Source organism: Cervus canadensis, chromosome 5 (genome assembly GCF_019320065.1).
Source record: "Cervus canadensis isolate Bull #8, Minnesota chromosome 5, ASM1932006v1, whole genome shotgun sequence".
NCBI lineage: Eukaryota > Metazoa > Chordata > Mammalia > Artiodactyla > Cervidae > Cervus > Cervus canadensis.
In genome coordinates, this window is record NC_057390.1 from 34,898,246 (window position 1) to 34,922,982 (window position 24,737).

The window sequence follows — 24,737 nt, forward strand, 5'->3', positions numbered from 1 at the left end:
ACTGACAAAATAAACTTATATGACACACCTATTTAAAATAATTGTGTTTACTCCTTTATCCTAGAGCTTCTTACCAGGTTTGCCACACATGCAGATACTGATCCCTTCATCCCCTAGATAGAAGGCTGGGTGACTAGAACTCCCAAGCAGCTCTCTCTAAAGGGAGCAATCTTGTCTGGGGCTTCTCAGAGTGGGGGCCAAAAGCAGAGAGTCTGGAGTATAGTCCCTGAATGTGCTGGGGATGGTAAAGGACCTCAGGTACTCATCTGGTTTGGCTTCTGTACTGAGGCAGCCCATTGCTTCAACATCTCCTCCATCAAACTGCTGCAGAGCATTCTGCTGCCTCTCATACAAGAACATCCATGCCCTACTGGGTAGTCTTATGCTCTAGATATACTGGCCAATGGTGCAGTTTAAGGTGATGCCTATTGGAGGTGGGGAGGCTCACTGGGGTTCCTCATAACTGGACTTTTAGACAGGAATCCAAAAACTCCTTCTTGTCAAATATTAGACATTTCTGTCCATTCTCCATAGATGGGTCCTATTAGTGTGTCCAAACTAGCTGCAGGGTTCTGTTTCACTAATACATGTGTTCTGCAAATCAGGGTTTCATCATTATTTTGAAATACTTGATATGAAAAGTTCAGTTGGATTTAAAATCTCTTCATGTTATTATAAGAAATTGTACAGTTACATTTGTCAAGGGAAGAGCTCTTAAATTCTTTAAATATAATTTCAGCTGTTGTAAAATTTTGAATGGTTGCATAAGAAGATTTATATTTTAAAAAATCATCTGCTAGTAAGAATAAAGATGCTCTCTGTGCTGCCTATCAAAAATTTATAGAGACCATCATTAAAATGTCTTGAATAGGAATTGAATAAAACCATTTGAACTATAGCCATGCACATAGCTTGTTAATTCCGGTTCCCACCCCCCCGCCCCCAGCAATGGTTTAAAGAGCTTCATTAAAAATGTTGAAAGATTTTAATTGGAAGTTCCATAAAAATTCTATGCTTAATACCCTCCCTACCTTTTTGCATTTTATTTTTCTTACCCAATAATGAGGATAAGGTAATGACTTTTTAACCAGGATGTATGTAGAGGTCTGTCAGTCTCCTTCAATTTATTTCAGTGTGTTGAACAAATATTACCATTTTCTTGCTGGTCTTTAGCATAAAAAAAGTTGGGGAGGGGGCTACTACTGAGAAGGTAGTAGGCAAGAAGGCCAGGGGTCTCCAAATGGAAGAAATAGGCTGCAAGTGTCAGACAATTTTTATCTCTCTTTTAAGCGGCAGGAAGAAACAAACTAGTGTTATATTTTTTCCCCTTCTTTATACAAATTTAAAAAGAGGTTTCTCTTAAAATTCTGTGTTGCCATAATGACACCTGGTTCCACCTGAACTTAACTTTTCTCAAACCTTGAGCTAACCAATGCTTTTTTTTTTTAAATGGAAATGTTTGTCTTAAGCTATGTTAATGTACTATGCATTTATCCCAGACTATCTTCAAGTCAGTTCCACCTAAAGGCTCAGAACTGACTTGACAAACCAGTATGTTATACTTACACATTGTTCTCCTAATCTATGTTAATGAAACTATACATTTGTATGGGAATCTGCCTTTTTTCAAGATTCATGTCAATCATTTTATGGCCCTGGATGACTCCCCTGGTGCCAAGATTATCTCAAAATGCATCTTGTGTGTGAGGGACCTGGTGCCATTCTCTGAATTTTGAGACATTTCCTTTCTTTAATTAGCAGACTCCTAGTAGCTATATAACATCCAGCTAAAGACTTGCATACCTGAATGGTCTAGTGGTTTTCCCTACTTTCTTCAATTTAAGTCTGAATTTGGCAATAAGGAGTTCATGATCTAAGCCAAAGTCAGCCCTTGGTCTTGTTTTTGCTGACTGTATAGAGTTTCTCCATCTTTGGCTGCAAAGACCATAATCAACCTGATTTTGGTGTTGACCATCTGGTGATGTCCATGGTAGAGTCTTCTCTTGTGTTGTTGGAAGAGGATGTTTGCTATGACCAGTGCGTTCTCTTGGCCAAACTCTATTTGACTTTGCCCTGCTTCATTCCATACTCCAAGGCCAAATTTGCCTCTTACTCCAGGTGTTTCTTGACTTCCTACTTTTGCATACCAGTCCCCTATAATGAAAAGGACATCTTTTTTGGATGTTAGTTCTAGAAGGCCTTGTAGGTCTTCATAGAACCGTTCAACTTCAGCTTCTTCAGCATTACTGTTTGGTGCATAGACTTGGATTACCATGATATTGAATGGTTTGCCTTGGAAATGAACAGAGATCATTCTGTCATTTTTGAGATTGCATCCAAGTAGTGCATTTTGGACTCTTTTGTTGACCATGATGACTACTCCATTTCTTCTAAGGGATACCTGCCCACAGTAGTAGATATAATGGTTATCTGAATTAAATTCACCCATTCCAGTCCATTTTAGTTTGCTGATTCCTGGAATGTCGACATTCACTCTTGCCATCTCCTGTTTGACCACTTCCAATTTGCCTTGATTCATGGACCTAACATTCCAGTTTCCTATGCACTATTGCTCTTTACATCATCGGACCTTGCTTCTATCACCAGTCACATCCACAACTGGGTGTTGTTTTTGCTTTGGTTCCATCCCTTCATTCTTTCTGGAGGTATTTCTCCACTGATCTCCAGTAGCATATTGGGCACCTACCGACCTGAGGAGTTCCTCTTTCAGTATCCTATCATTTTGCCTTTTCATACCACTAGACCACTGAGGTATGACCTAAATCAAATCCCTTATGACTATACAGTGGGAGTGAGAAATAGATTTAAGGGACTAGATCTGATAGACAGAGTGCCTGATGAACTATGGATAGAGGTTCATGACATTGTACAGGAGACAAGGATCAAGACCATCCCCATGGAAAAGAAATGCAAAAAGGCAAAATGATTGTCTGAGGAGGCCTTACAAATAGCTGTGAAACTAAGAGAAGCAAAAAATAAAGGAGAAAAGGAAAGATATTCCCATTTGAATGCAGAGTTCCAAAGAATAGCCAGGAGAGATAAGAAAGTATTCCTCAGAGATCAATGCAAAGAAATAGAGGAAAACAATAGAATGGGAAAGACTAGAGATCTCTTCAAGAAAATTAGAGATACCAAGGGAACACTTCATGCAACAATGGGTTCGATAAAGGACAAAAATGGTATGGACCTAACAGAAGCAGAAGATATTAAGAAGAGGTGGCAAGAATACACAGAAGGACTGTACAAAAAAGATCTTCATGACCCAGATAATCACGATGGTGTGATCACTCACCTAGAGCCAGACATCCTGGAATGTGAAGTCAAGTGGGCCTTAGAAAGCATCACTAAGAACAAAGCTAGTGGAGGTGATGGAATTCCAGTTGAGCTATTTCAAATCCTGAAAGATGATGCTGTGAAAGTGCTGCACTCAATATGCCAGTAAATTTGGAAAACTCGGCAGTGGCTACAGGACTGGAAAAGGTCAGTTTTCATTCCAATCCCAAAGAAAGGCAATCCCAAAGAATGCTCAAACTACCGCACAATTGCACTCATCTCACACATTAGTAAAGTAATGCTCAAAATTCTCCAAGCCAGGCTTCAACAATATGTGAACTGTGAACTTCCAGATGTTCAAGCTGGTTTTAGAAAAGGCAGAGAAACCAGAGATCAAATTGCCAACATCCGCTGGATCATTGAAAAAGCAAGAAAGTTTCAGAAAAACAACTATTTCTCCTTTATTGACTATGCCAAAGCCTTTGATTGTGTGGATCACAATAAACTGTGGAAAATTCTGAAAGAGATGGGAATACCAGACCACCTGACCTGCCTCTTGAGAAACCTGTATGCAGGTCAGGAAGCAACAGTTAGAACTGGACATGGAACAACAGACTTGTTCCAAATAGGAAAAGGGGTACGTCAAGGCTATAGATTGTCACCCTGCTTATTTAACTTATATGCAGAATACATCATGAGAAGCGCTGGAAGAAGCACAAGCTGGAATCAAGATTGCCAGGAGAAATATCAATAACCTCAGATATGCAGATGACACCACCCTTATGGCAGAAAGTGAAGAAGAACTAAAGAGCCTCTTGATGAAAGTGAAAGAGGAGAGTGAAAAAGTTGGCTTAAAGCTCAACATTCAGAAAGTGAAGATCATGGCATCTGGTCCCATCACCTCATGGGAAATAGATTGGGAAACAGTGCAAACAGTGTCAGACTTTATTTTTTGGGCTCCAAAATCACTGCAGATGGTGACTGCAGCCATGAAATTAAAAAAACGTTTACTCCTTGGAAGGAAAGTTATGACCAACCTAGATAGCATATTAAAAAACAGAGAGGTTACTTTGCCAACAAAGGTCCATCTAGTCAAGGGTATGGTTTTTCCAGTAGTCATGTATGGATGTGAGAGTTGGACTGTGAAGAAAGCTGAGCGCCGAAAAATTGATGCTTTTGAACTATGGTGTTGGAGAAGACTCTTGAGAGTCCCTTGGACTCCAAGGAGATCCAACCAGTCCATCATAAAGGAGATCAGTCCTGGATGTTCATTGGAAGGACTGATGCTGAAGCTGAAACTCCAATACTTTGGCCACCTCATGCGAAGAGTTGACTTATTGGAAAAGATCCTGATGCTGAGAGGGATTGAGGGCAGGAGGAGAAGGGGACGACAGAGGATGAGATGGCTGGATGGCATAACCAACTCGATGGACATGAGTTTGAGTAAACTCCGGGAGTTGGTTATGGACAGGGAGGCTTGGCGTGCTGCGATTCATGGGGTCACAAAGAGTTGGACATGACTGAGTGACTGAACTGAACTGAACTGAATGACTTGCAGGGGGGTATTCTTTCTGCCCCCTTCTGCCATCTGTGTTAGAAGCTTTCTCTATGTCTTTTATACTTTACTAAAACTTTATTACACAAAAGCTCTGAGCGATCAAGCCTTGTCTCTGGCCCCAGATTGAATTCTTCTCCTCCAGTGGCCAAGAATCTTGGTGCCTTTCGTGGTTCAGCAACAACCTTTCACTAACCTATCCTGTCTGTTCCTTCTTTTCTTGATCAGGTAGACTTCTGACTTCAACAGGGAGCAATACAACTCAGCCTGTGAAATCCACCAGGAGAGTTGTCCCTGTCATTTCTGGGTCAGAGATGCAGCTAGGCAGGACAGACAAAGCCATTTAAACTCAAAAACTCTTGGATTATTCATACTATTAACAGACTGCTAATGGGAGGCATGCACCCTGCCCCAAAGTCTCAAAATTCACTGGCCCCATGGACTGCAGCACGTCAGGCTCCTCTGTCATCCACTATATCCTGGAGCATGCTCAAAGTCATATCCATTGACTCAGTGATGCTATCTAACCATCTCATCCTCTCCCACTCCCCTCTCCTGCTGCCTTCAATCCTTCCTAGCATCCAGGTCTTCCAATGAGTCGGCTCATCCCATCAGGAGGTCACAGTATTGAAGCTTCAGCCTTAGCTACAGTCCATCCAATGAATATTCAGGGTTGACTTCCTTTAGAATTGACTGGTTTGATCTCTCTGCTGTCTAAAGGACCTTCAAGAGTTTTCTCCAGCACCACAGTTCAAGAGCACCAATTCTTTGGCACTCAGCCTTCTTGATGGTCCAATTCTCACATCCATATATGACTACTGGAAAAACCACAGCTTTGACTATGTGAATCTCAGTCAGCACAGCGAAGTCTCTGCTTTTTAATATGCTGTCTAGGTTTCTCGTAGCTTTCCTTCCAAGGAGCAAGGATCTTTTAATTTCATGGCTGTAGTCACTGCAGTGATTCTGAAGCCCAAGAAAAGAAAATCTGTCACTGCTTCCACTTTTTCACCTTCTATTTTCCATGAACTGATGAAAATAATTATCAAATAATTATCAAGATGTCATGATCTTAAGTTTTTTAAACGCTGAGTTTCAAGCTAGCTTTTTCACTCTCCTCTTTCACCTTCATCAAGAAGCTCTTTAGTTCCTCTTTGCTATGCTGTGCTTAGTCGCTCAGTCATGCCCAACTCTTTGCAACCCCCCAGATTGTAGCTTATCATGCTCCAATGTCCATGGGGATTCTCCAGGCAAGAATACTGAAGTGGGTTGCCATGCCCTCCTCCAAAGGATCCTCCCAACCCAGGGTTGAACCTAGGTCTCCCACACTGTAAGTGGATTCTTCATCATCTGAACCAACAGGGAAGCCCTAGTTCCTCTTCAGTTTCTACCATTAGCGTGATACCATCTACATATCTGAGATTGATATTTCTCACAGCAATCTTAGTTCTAGCATGGGATGCATCCACCTCAGCTTTTCACATGATGTACTCTGCATATGAGTTAAATAAGCCAGGTGACAATACACAGCCTTGTCACAGTCCTTTCCCAGTTTTGAACCAGTCCATTGTTCCATGTCCAATTCTAACTGTTGCTTTTAGACCTGCATACAAGTTTCTCAGGAGACAGGTTAGGTGGTCTAGTACTCCCATCTCTTTAAGAATTTTGCAGTTTGTTGTGATCTACTTGGGCTTCCCTTGTGGCTCAAGTGGTAAAGAATCCACCTGCAGTGTGGGATATCTGAGTTCAATCCCTGGGTAGAGAAGATCCCCTGGAGAAGGGAAAGGCTACGCACTCCAGTATTCTGGCCTAGAGAATTCCACGGACTGTATAGTCCACGGGGTGGCAAGAGTCAGACACAACGAGTGACTTTCACTTCACTTGAACATTTGTTGGCATTGCCCTTTGGTGGGGCATTGTCCTTCTTTGGGACTGGAATGAAAACTGACCTTTTCCAGTCCCGTGGCCACTGCGGAGTTTTCCAAATTTGTTGGCAAATATGCCAGCACTTTAACAGCATCATCTTTTAGGATTTGAAAGAGTTCAGCAGGAATTCCATCAGTTCCACTAGCTTTGTCCAAAGTAATGCTTCCTAAGGCCCACTTGACTTCACACTTCAGGATGTCTGGCTGTAGATAAGTGACCACACCATCTTGGTTATCTGAGTCATTAAGACCTTTATTGTATAGTTCTTCTGTCTATTCTTGCCATCTTTTCTTAATCTCTTCTGCCTCTGTTAGGTCCTTACCATATCTGCCCTTTATCACACCCATCCTTGCATGAAATGTTCCCTTGGTATCCAATTTTCTTGAAGAGAGCTCTAGTCTTTGCCCATTCAGTAGTTTTCCTCTATTTCTTTGCATTGCTCATTTAATGCAAATGATACAGAATTTAAAAAAAAAAAAAATTTCTATCCTGCTCAGCGGACCATGATGGCTACTCCATTTCTTCTAAGGGATTCTTGCCCACAAAAGTAGATATAATGGTCATCCGAGTTAAATTCACCCATTCCAGTCCATTTTAGTTTGCTGATTTCTAAAACATCAATGTTCACTCTTGCCATCTCCTGTTTGACCACTTCCAATTTGCCTTGATTCATGGACCTAACATTTCAAGTTCCCATGCAATATTGCTCTTTACAGCATCAGACTTTACTTCCATCACCTGTCACATCCACAAACAGGTGTTGTTTTTGCTTCAGTTCCATCTCCTCATTCTTTCTGGAGTTATTTCTCCACTGATCTCCAGTAGCATATTGGGCACTTGCTGACCTGGGGAGTTTATCTTTCAGTGTCATACCTTTCTGCTTTTTCATACTGTTCATGGCATTCTCAAGGCAAGAATACTAAAGTGGTTTGCCATTCCTTTCTCCAGTGGACCAAGTTTTGTTAGAACTCTCCACCGTGATCCGTCCATCTTGGGTGGCCCTACACAGCATGGCTCATAGTTTCATTGAGCTAGACATGGCTGTGGTCCATGTGATCAGTTTGGTTAGTTTTCTGTGATTGTGGCTTTCATTCAGTCTGCCCTCTGATGAAGAAGGATAAGAGACTTATGGAAACTTCCTGATGAGACACAGTCTTGAGGGGGGACACTGGGTCTTGTTCTGATGGGCAGGGCCATGTTCACTAAGTCTTTAATCCAATTTTCTTTGATGGGCAGGGTCGTGTTCCCTCCCTGTTGCTTCTCAGTGTCCAACTCTTTGCGACCCCATGGACTGCAGCACGCCAGGCCTCCCTGTCCATCACCAACTCACGGAGCCTACTCAAACTCATGCCCACTGAGTCGGTGATGCCATCCAACCATCTCATCCTGTCATCCCCTTCTCCTCCTGTCCTCAATCTTTCCCAGGATCAGGGTCTTTTCCAATGAGTCAGCTCTTCGCACCAGGTGGCCAAAGTATTGAAGTTTCAGCTTCAACATCAGTCCTTTCAAAGAACACCCAGGACTGATCTCCTTTAGGATGGATTGGTTAGATCTCCTTGCAGTCCGAGGGACTCTCAAGAGTCTTCTCCAACACCACACTTCAAAAGCATCAATTCTTCAGCATTCAGCTTTCTTTATAGTCCAACTCTCACATCAATACATGACTACTGGAAAAACCATAGCCTTGACTAGACGAACCTTTGTTGGCAAAGTAATGTCTTTGCTTTTTAATATGCTGTCTACGTTGGTCATAACTTTCCTTCCAAGGACTAAGCATCTTTTAATTTCATGGCTGCAGTCACCATCTGCAGTGATTTCAGAGCCCCCAAAAATAAAGTCTGATACTGTTTCCACATCTATTTGCCATGATTTGATGGGACCAGATGCCATGATCTTAGTTTTCTGAATGTTGAGTTTTAAGTCAATTTTTTCACTCTCCTCTTTCACTTTCATCAGAGGCTCTTTAGTTCTTCACTTTCTGCCAGAAGGGTGGTGTCATCTGCATATCTGAGGTTATTGATATTTCCCCAGCAATCTTGATTCCAGCTTGTGCTTCATCCAGCCCAGCATTTCTCATGACGTACTCTGCACATAAGTTAAATAAGCAGGGTGACAATATACAGCCTTCACATACTCTTTTTTTCTATTTGGAAAGAGGCTGTTGTTCCATGTCCAATTCTAACTGTTGCTTCCTGAACTGCATACAGATTTCTCAAGAGGCAGGTCAGGTGGTCTGGTAGTCCCATCTCTTTCAGAATTTTCCAGAGTTTGTTGTGATCCACACAGTCAAAGGCTTTGGCATAGTCAATAAAGCAGAAATAGATGTTTTTCTGGAACTCTCTTGCTTTTTCAATGATCCAACAGATGTTGGCAATTTGATCTCTGGTTCCTGTTGCTTGACCTGAGGCCAAACTATGATGGAGGTAAGGAAGATAATGGCAACTTAAAAAACTCAACATTCAGAAAACTAAGATCATGGCACCCGGTCCCATCAGTTCAGTTCAGTTCAGTCGCTCAGTCGTGTCCAACTCTTTGCGACCCCATCGACTGCCACATGCCAAGCCTCCCTTGTCCATCACCAACTCCCAGAGTTTACTCAAACTCATGTCCATTGATTCGGTGATGCCATCCAACCGTCTCATTCTCTGTTGTCCCGTTCTTCTCCCGCCTTCAATCATTCCCAGCATCAGGGTCTTTTCAAATGAGTCACTTGCAAAGAACACAATCAATATAATTTCAGTATTGACCATTTTAGAAAGGTCCATGTGTAGAGTCATCTCTAGGGTTTCTGAAAAAGGGTGTTTGCTATTACCAACATGTTCTCTTGACAAAACTGTTAGCCTTTGCCCTGCTTCACTTTGTACTCCAAGGCCAAACTTGCCTGTTATGCAGTTATCTCTTGACTTTCTACTTTTGCATTCCAACCCCCTTTGATGAAAAGGGCATCTTTTTTGGGTGTTAGTTCTAGAACGTGTTGTAGATACTCACAGAACTGGTCAACTTCAGCTTCTTCAGCATTAGCGGTTGGGGCACAAACTTGGATTACTTTGATGTTGAATGATTTGCCTTGGAAACAAACTGAGATGATTCTGTCATTTTGGGGGCTACACCCAAGTACTGCATTTCAGGTTCTTTCACTGACCATGAGGGCTACTCCATTTCTTCTAAGGGATTCTTGCCCACAGTAGCAGATATAATGGTAATCTAAATTAAACTCACCCATTTCCGTCCATTTTAGTTCACTGATCCCTAAGATGCTGATGTTCAATCTTGCCATTTCCTGCTTGACCATGTCTAATTTACCTTGATTCATGTACATAACATTCCAGGTTCCTCTGCGATATTCGTCTTTATAGCATTGGACTTTACTTTCACCACCAGGCACATCCACAATTAAAAGTCATTTCCACTTTGGCCCAGTAGCTACATTCTTTCCAGAGCTATTTGCAATTGCCCTCCACTTTTCCCCAAGAGCATACCAGACATGTTCTGACCTGAGGGGCCTTATCTTCCTACATCTTTTTGCCTTTTTATACTGTTCACGAGGTTCTCCAGGCAGGAATACTGGAGTGGACTGCCATTCTCTCCGGTGGATCACATTTTGTCAGAACTCTTCACTGTGACCCATCTATTTTGGGTGGTCCTACACAACATGGCTCATAGCCTCATTGGGTTACAAAAGCCCCTTTGCCAAGACAAGGCTGTGATCCATGAAGGGCTCCAAGAATAAAGAGGAGCATAAAAAATGAAAGGCAAACTTTTAGATAGATTTTCTCAACTTCTTTCTATACCTCATGCTGATGGAACCAAGTCCACTGTTTCAGAAGACACAGTTATTTACATTCTTATCACAGTTATTATTTATAAGTTTTTGAGGCCCAACACAATTATAATAGAATTTGAGAATAACCAATCAAAAATACTCAGAGGTCTTGAAATTGTACCTGAGACTATACCTGAAGATCTATGAAGTATTACAATATTCATACAGGTTTACAGATAAACTTAGGTGAGAACAAATCCAAAGTTTGAGCTATCAACTGATCATGTGACATAAATATGACACTTAGGCTTCCTGTCAAAGATTATCAATGTCACAAGTGATCATGGGACATGATGTAGGTAACTGATCTGGGATGCAGGACCACCAGAAAGCTGCATATCAAGACACTTGCTACATGGGCAAAAGGGAGAGGGAAATAAAGAAATGATGTACAATGATTATTATTACACATGATAACATAAATGAATCTGAAAATGCACACAAAAGTAGGAGGAAACTAAAGAGGGCATAGTGGATGATTCCAGGAAAAACAGATTGTTGGTGCTAAAACCCAGAAGAGTGGTTACCTTTCTGGCAAGAACACAGAGACTAGAAGGGCCACAAAGGGAACTTCCAGCATGCTAATAATATTCTGTTTCTTGAACTGCATGCTGATTACACAGACATTTTCATTTTGTAAAAATATAGTCAACCCTTCAACATGCTTGAGCTGGTGCAGGTTTACTTATACACAGACTTTTTTCAACAGCAACACTACAATACTACACAATCTGCAATCGAAACTACCATACTTGATTAGATCCATAATTGGTTAAATTCAGAGAGCTAGACAGCTGACTGTAAGTCATAAGCAGATTTTCAACTCTGTCGAGGGTAGGAGTCCATTAACTCCCATGTTGTTCAAGGGTCAACTATAATCAGTTTGTATACTTATGATATGTATATTTTTCTTACATGTGTTAAATGTCAATAGAAAGTTTACTTAAGAAAATGTGATGTCCAGATTACCATTATTATATGAAATCATCACAGAAAGATGTCCTATGACAGGAATGTTGAGCAGGAAATGCACTTAAAGGACAACATCAAATCAAGGTAGGATAAACTCTTGACAACTGTTATCAAAACCAGTATGTGTACTGCTCTGGTACTATGTACCACCATTAGAAAACCACTGTATGGAGTTCTTCATCAGGCTCACTGAGACTTTAAGAATACTAAAGCACCATGGGTACATGTAGGGCAGAGCTTCAAGTTCACACTACCTTGATGTATCATTTTGATCAGAAGTTGTTAGTGTAATTTACTTACCTTTAGATACTTCTGGATTGGATTTCTTACTGAGTCCTTGCTATTAGTCATAAAAATAATATTTATGTATTATAAAATAGCCTAAAAGAAAGATATTGTATACAGTAAGTAAAATCATTTATGCTTTAAATACTAAGGGTCTTAATGTTTCTGAAATATTTTTAAGTTTTTAAGAATAAGAGCTCAATGATAAGTTATGAATAGTTGAATTTATTACATATTTAAACATAAACAAAAACACATGAAAAGATTCACCCTAAAAGGTAAACATTCCATGTACACTGGACCCTAACAAAAACTGATTATGTTTAAAGCAGAGACTTATTAGGGTTTAAAAAAAATAAAGATACAAACATTTTAAAAATACTACATAGTACATATTTTTTTTAGAATTTATTAACTATTAGAATTTCCACCTGTTTTTTCCCTATCCACCCTTACTTCTGCATGTATACCCACTTCAAACTCCATCTCCACCCCACAGGCAGCAACTGTAGCTCCAACCTAAGTTGAATTTAGTTATCCTTTTGGACCTTAATGTCTCCATCATTTGGTATGCCATCATAACTGCTTTTATCAAATAGCAAAAGTCTATCAGAGATGAATCTGACTGATCCACTCCCATCTATCTTAAGTCACAGAATCCAAATAGGATAGAATACTTGCCTTCCCTTGGACCCCATCTTTAGTTGTCTAACATGACAGTATGCTTTCCTAACCTTTCTCTCAAGACAAATGCCCACAGCCTCTTATCATAGCTCACTTGATACAATATTCAGTCCTCTCTGATTCTAGATTCCTAGCAAACAAATGTAAAACCAATGAGGCAGTATCTCATTAACCTAGGTCTCTAAGGTTTAAATTTCATGGACTATTTGATAATGTATCCAGATAGTAAAAAGGAAACACACTATAACATTAACAGAACTAGCAACCACTGCTTCATAGGATTAAAGCTGCCCTCTGATTTGGAGACTGAATAGACGTGCAATGTTTCATCTGATCATGAGCAACTCAGGAATACGTACCTTTCTTTCCTTAAAAATGATACCACAGAAATGTCTCTCCCAATCTCCTAATTAACACTATGTAAATGTGGTAAAATGCACATTTATCTCAATATCAACCTAATTTTTTTTCAACATGTCTTTGAATTTAAGTCTGTTCTTGCCTTTGCAGAAACAGGAATCTTTTTTTAGCCAAAAAGAGGATCAAAGAACTGGAAAAAAAAGAAAACAGCAAAATGATTTATTTTCTATAGTCTTTAAAAAGAGAATTCTCCCCTGAGTTTACCTGTGAACAGCCAATGAATTTCAAATGAATTAAGAGATGAGAACAGAATATAATACAGTTCCTTTATAAACATAAGAGATACTCAACTTTACTGTGTGTATACTTCCAGTGAAGACTTACACCTTTTCTTCTAAGCTCTAGCCCTAGGTAAACACAGAATCATAGGTGGAAATAGGCCATGTTTAGCACTAGAAGCAGCATTCACAGTTCATTAACAGAATAAAGCAGAAAATGGTTAGGTAAATGAATATTACAACATAAAGAATACTGATGATGAAACTGCAATAAAGTAACTTACACGATGTTTACAACACTTCTTTTTACCAGGAAGCCTCGTTGTAAACATTTCCATTAAACCACTGCCCTCTAAAGCCTAACCAACCACACAAACAAAAATCATCTTTTGTGACCATAAAATTGTGAAGAATTTGTACTCCATGGCTCCGTATCTTGGTGGTTTTCATAGTAAGACAAAAACTGTGTTAAGTGGTTTCACTGATTTCTTCATCTTGAATGACTGCCAGTTCTGGAACTTCATTCATCCTCAAAACCTCTGCATAGAGCAAATAATCATGTAGGCTTCTGGGAAGAGGCAACTGATGGATAAAACCATCAGACTGCAGGTGTTCTAGTTTTAGACGGGACCAAATTTCCAAACGACAAAGGTGGGTCAGGGATGGAACAGAGGCTGGAGAAACAAACATAAAAAGAAAGATAAAAAAGTTGAACCAGAAAGTATAACAGTCCATTAAGGTAAATGCCCTTTTCCCCCCTCACCTCTGTTAGTAAAAACAAGTGGTATGTTACTTAGACTTATTTTTGAAAGATTACTTGGGCCAGGATGACCAAAATAAACTCCATTTATTTACTCATTATACAACTTTCCTGGTTCTTCTTCCTCCAATTTCTGGCCACACATTCCAAAGTCAGTACCCAGCACCATATAGAATTAATGTTCAAATTCTAAATATCTGGCAATACCAGTTGGGACTTAAGAAATGGGTGATCTAACTTTAGAAGTGATAGAAGAGCAGAGTAGCAAACGTTACTTCCCACTCACTCTTGCTGCAAATGGTCTCCAGACCTACCACATCAAGTGAATAAATATGTAGATTATATTCGTTTTGCTCTTTTTATCCATGATATAGAATGAAATTTTAAAACTGACACAGAGAGAAAAGGAACCTTTACTGAAAGCCTACTATGCCATATGCCCATACACATACTATTTTTATCTTCCTTTACTCTGTGAGGTACATATTATTATGCTCTCATGGAGACAAGAAAACAAGAGATTTAAGTAACTTTTCAAAGGCTAAACATCTAATACATGGTAGACCAGGATTCAAATTCAAGTGCATATGACCCCAAAATGTGCATGTATATGTACACATGCTAAAACCACTGCTACTAAAAGCTAATAACCAATTAAAAGGATAACCCACATATGTTTAATTAAGAATCATATGACAGTGGTTTTACTAAGATGAAAAGTGTTAACTAAAGAAGTTAATGTTCATGAAAACTAGGCGTACTAAAAACAGATACTGGTTTTATGTGAATCAAATCTAATGCCTTTTGTAAGTGCAAGAAATCTTTTATCCCTGTGAAATGAACCAAAGATTACCAGACCAGGATCAGAGCAGCAAAGACAAGTACAATCAAGAGCCCAACTGATATCAGACCTGCTGGTCTGACTTCAAGTCTAGGGTTCTTTAATAATAACCCACAGGGCCTGAGACATGCTAGTTCTCTAACATCAGCAATATCTTCCAAACCACTGAAGTTAGTTCATCATCTCAGATTTTAGTTTAAGCTTACTGGTAAGTTTAGTTCATTTGGAATCTGGGTAACTCCTCAAGTCATAGTGTTTCAAAATGCCAAATTAGAAAAGCAACAGAGTTATCTTATTTTGTAAATAAAACCTAAGTCTAAGAAGAGTATTCCCTTAAACCATGAATCACACAGATCCCCCACTATAAAAATAAGACTACAGCAAAGACACTATAGAGAACATTTACTTCCACTGTTTCCATATTTAATACCATGTAAAATTTTACCCTTGTCTGTAAACTTAAAGGAAGAATCACTCTCACTTCTAAGATGAGAAAACACAGATAAAGGGAGCACTGGCGTGATTAGCAGGAAGCCATACGGAAACCAAGCTCAACCTGCAAACCCCAACAGCCGTCCCAAGGAGCAGTAAGTAGGTTCACCTTCAACAAGTAGCTGCCCCATGTTCGACTGTTACACATAAGGAAGCCCTCTCTTCCTCTGAGATGATGAACAATAGTTGGCCCTAATGTCACTGGATATGCACAAATGTAATAAAAGTTTCAGAAATGAGCATAACTGATTCTTGGTAAGCACACAGCTCAGCTGGTAGAAACAAAATATCCTAACCGCTGCAAACACTGATTATGCCATGGGCACAGCCAGAAGGAACAGACAGAAAAAAATGATAAGACTACAGAGTGGGTTAAAGTGAGACTGGTTAAGAGAATTTTCACTCATATTATATATATTACAGTTTAATATGCACCTGGTTACACTGAAATCTTTCATTCTGCACATTCTTGTTAATGTAGATAGCTATTAAAAGTCCAAAAGGAAGATAAAGGATGGCTGTGCAACCTGGAGGAGAGCGGCTCGCTCAGAGCTAAGGAATCCTAATACTTCTCCAGCTTCACCAATTTGACAGACTACACTGACTTACAGACTTCTCAGTCTGACCAGGGAGTGTGCCTCTAGCTGTCCCACAGTCTCCTGCAGAGCAGACAAGCCTTTCAGAGCCATCTGACTATATCACAGGGGCGCTACTGCTCCATCTTTTACAACCAAATAAACCATTCATCTGTTTATGTGGATATGTGTGTAGAAAGCTTAATCATCTGTGATCAAGTCAAACTAGACCAGTACACATTTATTAGGGACTTTCCTGCTGGCTCATATAGTAAAGAATCTGCCTACAATACAGGAGATCCAGGTTCCATCCCTGGGTTGGGAAGATTCCCTGGAGAAGGGAATGGCTACCCACTCCAGTATTCTTGTCTAGAGAAGTCCATGGACAGAGGAGCCTGGCAGACTACAGTTCATACAGTCACAAAGAATTGGACACAACTGAGTGACTGACATTTTCACACTTACACATTTATTATAGGAAGTTTACATGACTTGCCCGTGTTGACACTGTACAGGAACAACAGAGCTGATACTAGATCCAAGTGATTGGACCCCATGTCTAGGGTTTTCTAACTGATGATAAACCCAAAACAATCCTCTTAACATCTTCTAAACCACTGAAACTATCATAAATTTCAAGAGATCTTTCCATTTAATAATAATTTTAAAAAGGAAAGAGTATAGTTACTCCAGTTACTGATTCTAATTTTAATGCACTATTTTGATTTTCCTCCTGTGAGCACAATAGATCACTGACCTGATGAACAGTTAGAAGTAAGAACTATATTCATTTTAACATAGACAATAATATATTCATCAGTGCCATCTTAGTTTAATATGCCAGTAAATACTAAGGGAATTGTATAATCATATATGTAATATTTCAAGGCATGCAAAATTCCTATGAAAGTTTTAGTGATGCATAGTATTTCCAGATGTGTTGCCACTAGACTGAGAGGAGATCAAGACGAGCCTTGAATTTATAATAAGGAAAAGCCCAGAAATTGTATGTAAAACATAACTTTCATAAAAATCTGTTAAAATCAGATTTGTTAAATAAAGCTCTCTTTTCCAACATTATGGCACTGATCATAGTCTAGAAAATGATGTATAAAACCACACTATATTTGGGTCACTTTTCTGACCCAATCATTTTCAAGTTAACATGTTAAACCCGGTTTACCTCCAGATCTATGAGCAGACAAGCAACCTTTACCTATTCATTTCTACATAGAAGTTTTCAATTTTGTTAACTTTGTCATATGTACAAAGAACAATCAAAATAGAGGCCACATGCTATATGAAATTGTACTAAAACTAAAATAATGATCAAAATAAACCCCCAAATTCTTAATTATGCTTGTTAATATGAAGTTTACTATAGTAAAGCAATACATATACATTATACAAACCCATTACCTATATTTTCCAGAACCATTTCATCACTAGCCTACCCTCAAGCCAATATTCAAATGATGTATCTGCCTTGACTTTATTTCTATGGTTCCTTGGCAGGGTTTTCCACATCAAATGCATTCATCTGACTTCTGGGCCATCTACTACAATACGTATTTTCATCACTAATATAATTTCTTTATGGTTCCATCCTATTGTTCTCAGTCTGTCTTAACTTACTTGTACAGTCTCTCTCTTCCACTGATTACAACTAAAAACATCAACAAATATAAAAAGCAATTACCTAATGACTCTGGAGTATAAATGATAGATAGATTAGGACAGGAAAGAAAACTTAAAGAATGACCAGCAGAACAGCAATGAAAAGAATGAATGGAAAGGGCACCACCAAGTAAGAAGCCCTGAGCTAGAGTTGACAGTCCATGGAATTTTCCAGGCCTGAATACTGGAGTAGGTAGCCTTTTCCTTCTTCAGGGGGCATTCCCAACCCAGGAATCGAACCCAGGTCTACCTCATTGCAGACAGATTTTTTTATCAGTTGAGCCACAAAGGAAGCCCAAGAATACTGGAGTGAGTAGCCTATCCCTTCTCCAGCAGATAGTCCCAACCCAGGTATCAAACCGGGTCTCCTGCACTGCAGGAGGATTCTTTACCAACTGAGCCATCAGGGAAGCTGAGCTGCAGTTGAGGAGTCATTATTAACCAGTTGTGTGACCTTCAACAAGTCATTTAAGTGCTTAAACCTTCAGCTCCTCTTCTATGAAACGAGCATAATACCTCATCTATACTATGAACATAATTGACACCACTCTGAATCAAAAGGTTATAAACTGTACAATATATCATACAAATGTTAAGCATCTTCTAATCTAGTGAACTTGAAATGTTTTGGCAGCACACTCAATTAGTGAAAAGTCTTTTGAGTACTTAACTCCAATGTGTGGATATTTCAGTTCAGTTCAGTTGCTGAGTCATGTCCAACTGCTTGCAACCCCATGGACTGCAGCATGATAGGCCTCCCTGTCCATTGCCAACTCCCAGAGTTTACTCAAACTCATGTCCATTGAGTCGGTGATGCCATCCAACCATCTCTCTCTGTTGTCCTCTTCTCCTTCTGCTTTCAATCCTTCCCAGCATCAGGGTCTTTTCAAATGAGTCAGCTCTTCACATCAGGTGGCCAGAGTATTGAAGTTTCAGGTTCAGCATCAGTCCTTCCAATGAATATTCAGGACTGACTTCTTTTAGGATGAACTGGCTGCATCTCCTTGTTGTCCAAGGGACTCTCAAGAGTCTTCTACAACACCACAGTTCAAAAGCATGAATTCTTTGGTGCTCAGCTTTCTTTATGGTCCAACTCTCTCATCCATACATGACTACTGGAAAAACGATAGCCTTGACTAGACGGACCTTTGTTAGCAAAGTAATGTCTCTGCTTTTTAATATGCTGTCTAGGTTGGTCACAGCTTTTCTTCCACAGAGCAAGTGTCTTTTAATTTCATGGCTGCAGTGATTTTCACCCCAGAAAAAAAATAAAGTCTGTCACTGTTTCCATTGTTTCCCCATCTATTTGCCATGAAGTGATGGGACTAGATGCCATGATCTTAGTTTTGAATGTTGAGTTTTAAGCCAACTTTTTCACTCTCCTCCTTCACTTTCATCAAGAGGCTCTTTAGTTCTTCTTCACTTTCTGCCATAAGGGTGGTGTCATCTGCATATCTGAGGTTATTGATATTTCTCCCGGCAATCTTGATTTCAGCTTGTGCTTCATCCTGCCAGTATTTTGCATGCTGTACTCTGCATATAAGTTAAATAAGCAGGGTGACAATATACAGCCTTGACATACTCCTTCCCATATTTGGAACCAGTCTGTTGTTTCATGTCCAGTTCTAATGGTTGCTTCCTGAACTGCATACAGATTTCTCAAGAGGTGGGTCTGGTAGTCCCTTCTCTTTAAGAATCTTCCAGAGTTTGTTGTGATCCACACAGTCAAAGGCTTTGGCATAGTCAATAAAGCAGAAACAGATGATTTTCTGGAACTCTCTTGCTTTTCCCATGATCCAACAGATGTTGGCAATTTGATCTCTTGTTCCTCTGCCTTTTCTAAATCCAGCTTGAACATCTGGAAGTTCAGGGTTCACGTAATGCAGAAGCCCTGGCTTGGAGAATTTTGAGCATTACTTTACTAGCATGTGAGATGAGTGCAATCATGCAGTACTGTAAGCATTCTTTGGCATTGCCTTTCTTTGGGATTGGAATGAAAACTGACCTTTTCCAGTCCTGTGGCCACTGCTGAGTGTTCCAAATTTTCTGGCTTATTGAGTGCAGCACTTTCACAGCATCATCTTTTAGGATTTGAAATAGCTCAACTGGAATTCCATCACCTCCACTAGCTTTGTTGGTAGTGATGCTTCCTAAGGCCCGCTTGACTTTGCATTCCAGGATGTCTGGCTCTAGGTGAGTGATCACAACATCGTGATTATCTTGGTCATGAAGATCTTTTTGGTATAGTTCTTCTGTATGTTCTTGCCACCTTCTTAGTATCTTCTGCTTCTGTTAGGGCCATACCTAACACGGCAAGTCACTACATTATGAAAAACTTTCATCAAAATTCATCTGCCAAATCTCTATTTTTCCTGGTATCAGCTTATAAGCTAATTAGAAAGTTTCACTTTTTCACATTATTATTCAGTTCAGTTCAGTCACTCAGTCATGTCCGACTCTTTGCGACCCCATGAACCACAGCACACCAGGCCTCCCTGTTCATCACCAACTCCCGGAGTCCACCCACACTCATATCCATCGAGTCGATGATGCCATCCAACCATCTCATCCTCTGTTGTCCCCTTCTCCTCCTGCCTTCAATTTTTCCAAGCATCAGGGTCTTTTCCAATGAGTCTTCACATCAGGTAGCCAAAGTATTGGAGTTTCAGCTTCAACATCAGTCCTTCCAATGAACACCCAGGACTGATCTCCTTTAGGATGGACTGGTTGGATATCCTTGCAGTCCAAGGGACTCTCAAGAGTCTTCTACAACACCACAGTTCAAAAGCATCAATTCTTCGGGGCTCAGCTTTCTTCACAGTCCAACTCTCACATCCATACATGACCACTGGAAAAACCATAGCCTTGACTAGACGGACCTTTGTTGGCCAAGTAATGTCTCTGCTTTTTAATATGCTATCTAGGTTAGTCATAACGTTCCTTCCAAGGAGTAAGCGTCTTTTAATTTCATGGCTGCAATCACCATCTGCAGTGATTTTGGAGCCCAGAAAAACAAAGTCAGCCACTGTTTCCACTGTTCCCCCATCTATCTGCCATTCAGAAAACTAAGATCACATTATTACTAAATGCATTCAGAATCTCAGGGAATTGTTTCCATGCAGTTTAAGTGTGTCAATACACATTTAGGTCATGCACACTGTTTTTGAAAAGAAAATCTCATAATAATAAAAGTATTTCTTAGCATCTGTTTTTAAGATCATCTCATAGCAAAATTTCTTTCAAAAAGCAGTTGCCTTTCATTCAGTTAAAATATCATTTTTACCTTAACTCAATAGAATTTTATGATACATGTACTAGGTTTTATACTATTCATAGCTATTTATCATCAAGGGAAAAAAGATTAAGAAAATGAACAGCTGTATTTTCACCAAAGTATGTAATTCATCATTAAGTTAAAGGACTCTTTTTAATACTGTCACAAGATAAAGAGCAAATCTCTGGATGTTTTAACAATAATCATGGTCACTCCCATCTCATCATAAAGTACTACAAAGATTCTACATATTTTAAAGGTTGTGTTTTTTATAAAATTACTCACAACAGTATTATTAATACTTCAAGCAATTCTGGTTTCAATTCCTTTCCTGTATTAGCCTGACTCTTAATGATGCAATCAACTCATTTCATGTGTGATATTATCTCCATTTCCTCACATTTACTGAAAAGTAAGCCACTCCATCAGTAGACAGTCTTACACAGCTTTCCCAAAAAAAAAAAAAAATTCTATTAAGTAAGTCATTATTGTTGCAAATATATCATTTCCAGTATATATTTCCTTTAGTGACTCTCTGAAAAGCAACTGTATTTTTTTTAAATTGAAACAGAATCTTAACAAATACTCTAAGCTGAGGCAGTTATATTCTTCCAACTTAGTGTACCACACATCCTACTTGCAGGATTATATTTTTATTCTTTTCTTTAACTCTTTAGCAATGTTTACTATGCTCCTTCCAACAGTATTTGCTAAAAAGAAATACATTTTACTTTGTCCCGGTATTATTTCAGTGTGTTTTACTGTGTCAGTAAGAACATGCATTTCCCCAATGGTATGTAACTTTTTGTCTTTTCACTATTAGTCAGTTTATTAAAACAACGGACTGAGCATCATATGACTTAAATATTCATGAAATATCACAGAACTTATGTTCTGGACGCTTTCATTAAGAGTGTCCTGCTGATTACGATATTTTCATTTCCTTATTATCTCAATGCACATTACATACATCAAGGCTCACTGCTAACATCAGTAAAAGTGAACCATCTTTTATTTTACTTATTTTTCTAAGGTGAACTATATTTTAAATACTTTTCTTGATACTTTTGAACTTGCTGTCAGCTCAGATTGGGTGGTCAGTATTTTTATCATATGACATGACCATCTGGGAAGAACAGGAGGTAGTTCTATGATTACTTTGTGGTTCATTTGTGCTGATACCTTTATTTAGCATTATTCACATAAAACATTTTTGCACAGAAATCTTTTTAAGCCACTTAACCAATTTTTGAGAATTAGTTAAAACTAGATGATGTAATCACAGGGCCACTGAACAGTCAAATCTAAACTACAATTCACTAAGGTACATCACAAGCATGGATGCCAGGTCATTCACTTTTGGAAGCACTAACCTAACCCATACAAATACACATGTACAAGACACTCAGCCATATATGCTAAGTGGAAGAAAAGAAAAGATGAAAGTTCAATTCTTACAACTATAACCTCACTATTACAGAAAATATAAAGTGAAAAGGAACTTGATCATTGATAAGCAGTTTTATCTTCCTCTCTCCCATCTTTAAGATGCCTCTCTCTCAAGCCTGGAACATGTGAAAATTAAGTAAAATCATCTGTGTCAGTAAGAACATGCATTTCCCCAATGGTATATAACTTTTTGTCTTTTCACTATTAGTCAGTTTATAAAAACAATTGAGCATCATATAACTTAGCATAAGCATTTTCCTATAGTAATCAAGTGAAAAAGTAAATCATGGTCTCAGCTCTTTTAGAAAATAAAAATTCATTCTTCATTCTCCTAACTTATTTAGTGAACTATTAATAAAAACAGCAGTCTGAGACAATAAGAAAAGATTAATTAAGCTCAATATTATAAATTTTAACTCTCTGCAAAACCTTTCCATAAAGTTCTCAGGAACCCCTAATTTTATCATATACAAGCCTACCTTCATCTAGAACCCTGTACAGAACACTCTCTTCACCTCTTGTCCTCACAGAAGCCTGATCCTTCCCCCAAATTACCTCCTTGACCAATTTCTGAGATATAATTTTCTCATTCTTTCACACCTTGTCACATCTATCATAATGTCTCACAGTGGCAATTTCAGTCCTACTGCACCATCTTCAGATTCATGTCTTTCTGTCTTTAAATTCCAACATATGCCACTTCCTATCCTTCCGGAGTGTACTCTCCCTTACTGTCACTACCTCTGGTCATTGAGACCATGGACCCCAACTTCTCCTGCTGTCAAATTTACCAGATCCCTTTCCTCTCTAATTTCTTACTTGGCATCCACAGGCCTATCACTTATACTATTATATCATCCTCAACTCTGCTGTACTTGCTCTGGCAATTCTCAGGAACAATCTAACCATTTTCCTTCTTTCCAATACAGAGAAAATGAAGCAATCCTGAGGAAAAAATAACCATATAACCATATGAAGTATACCACTTTCAACTTCCACAAGGTCCACAGGGCTGCTCAGCAAATCTCCTCCATTGGTTCCCAGTTTCCCACAACAACCCTTCTAAATCAAGCCTCTCCTACCAAATTCTCACTTCAATTTCCTTTTCAGCAAGATTTTATCTCCTACCCTAAGTAAAAACAAGGAATCTTCAATGCTCTCTTTCTCTAATACTCAAACTATAAACTTATCTGTATCTACTCAGCCTCGTCTCTCTTCTCAAAGGAAGGGGACTATTTGAGTCTACCCATCTCCTTCTGGCTTATCTGAAATCTTATTATATAAACTATTGTTTTTAATCTCCATATCCTTAATGTTTTTCTGAAACAAATTGAGATCCCTTAATGTATATGTTCAAGCCTCTCTCATCTTAAAAAGAAAATTCTGCCATGACCCTGCATCATTCCCTTTTAGCCATTCCACTAAAGAGTTATGTTTATTTTTCATTCATAGATTTTAAATCAGTATCTGATACATAGTTGACATATAATTAAAGGACTCACTCACTAGCAATTAATAAATATAAACAGCTAAATTTGTAAATGTGCACCTACAGAAATATTTACATGATAGATTCTCTTCACTAAAGACTTCTGCTTATGCTCTACATTTAGAACTAACTAAAATTACAGATTGAGTGGTTACAAGTTCTCAAATGAACAAGTTATCAAAAACTAAAGTTTCTGTCCTAACTGCCCTCCCACCATAAAATAAATATTTGGGATCTGAAAGAATTTTCTTTTAACTAGGATGTAACTGTCCCAGGGGTCTGCCTGCACATATATCCAATGCAGGATATGGGAAGAGTAAAATGGGCTTTAAATAATACTGGTGAACTGATATGATACTTAGGACATTAAGCATCTTAGCAACATTAAGTTGCTCTAGGGCAACATTTTCTCCTCTTAGCTTACCAATAGATTGCTGACAAAACTAAATCAGTTTTAACAGCAAAATGTCCCAGCAAATGTGGATACAATTCCTCAGTACCTATGTCAGATTCCCCCACCACATACATACACACACACACATACAAATAAAACACAAATAAAATCCATTACTTGGATTTATAAGAGGCTGTGTGAAACTAAAATTATGAAATTATAAATGAGCATATGGAATCTTGTTAAAATTTAACTATAAACTTAACTTAAAAAATAAACAAGAAATAAAAACCACAAGCTTGGCTCTTAAATCCAGTAATAAGAGCAGTGTGCAGGACACTGTTAAGCAAAGCATGATTCTACTTAAGTTGTGAAGGCCCATAACATGGTGCACGTCTGCGAGGTCAAAAGTTTCCTAGTCTACAAATAGAAGGTCACATGTTCAGTTTTTAAAGATGACAGGCAATTACTAATGGGTTTTATTTTTAATTGAGGTATACCTGACTCATGAGAAACCTGGGTGCAGGACAAGAAGCAACAGTTAGAATCGGACATGGAACAATGGACTGGTTCAAATTTAGGAAAGGAGTATGTCAAGGCTGTATATTGTCA

General features: G+C 38.9%; 1 protein-coding gene across 1 annotated transcript in view; it reads right to left on the minus strand.

The window, feature by feature from the left end:
• Window positions 1-12,057: 12,057 nt before the first annotated feature.
• The window catches only part of ASB3 (ankyrin repeat and SOCS box containing 3), a 119,000-nt gene continuing 106,320 nt past the window's right edge, over window positions 12,058-24,737 (minus strand). The window contains exon 10 of the mRNA XM_043468555.1: window positions 12,058-13,848. Within this exon, the coding sequence (XP_043324490.1) occupies window positions 13,643-13,848 (206 nt within the window). The 3' untranslated portion in view covers window positions 12,058-13,642. The remainder of the gene's footprint in view (window positions 13,849-24,737) is intronic.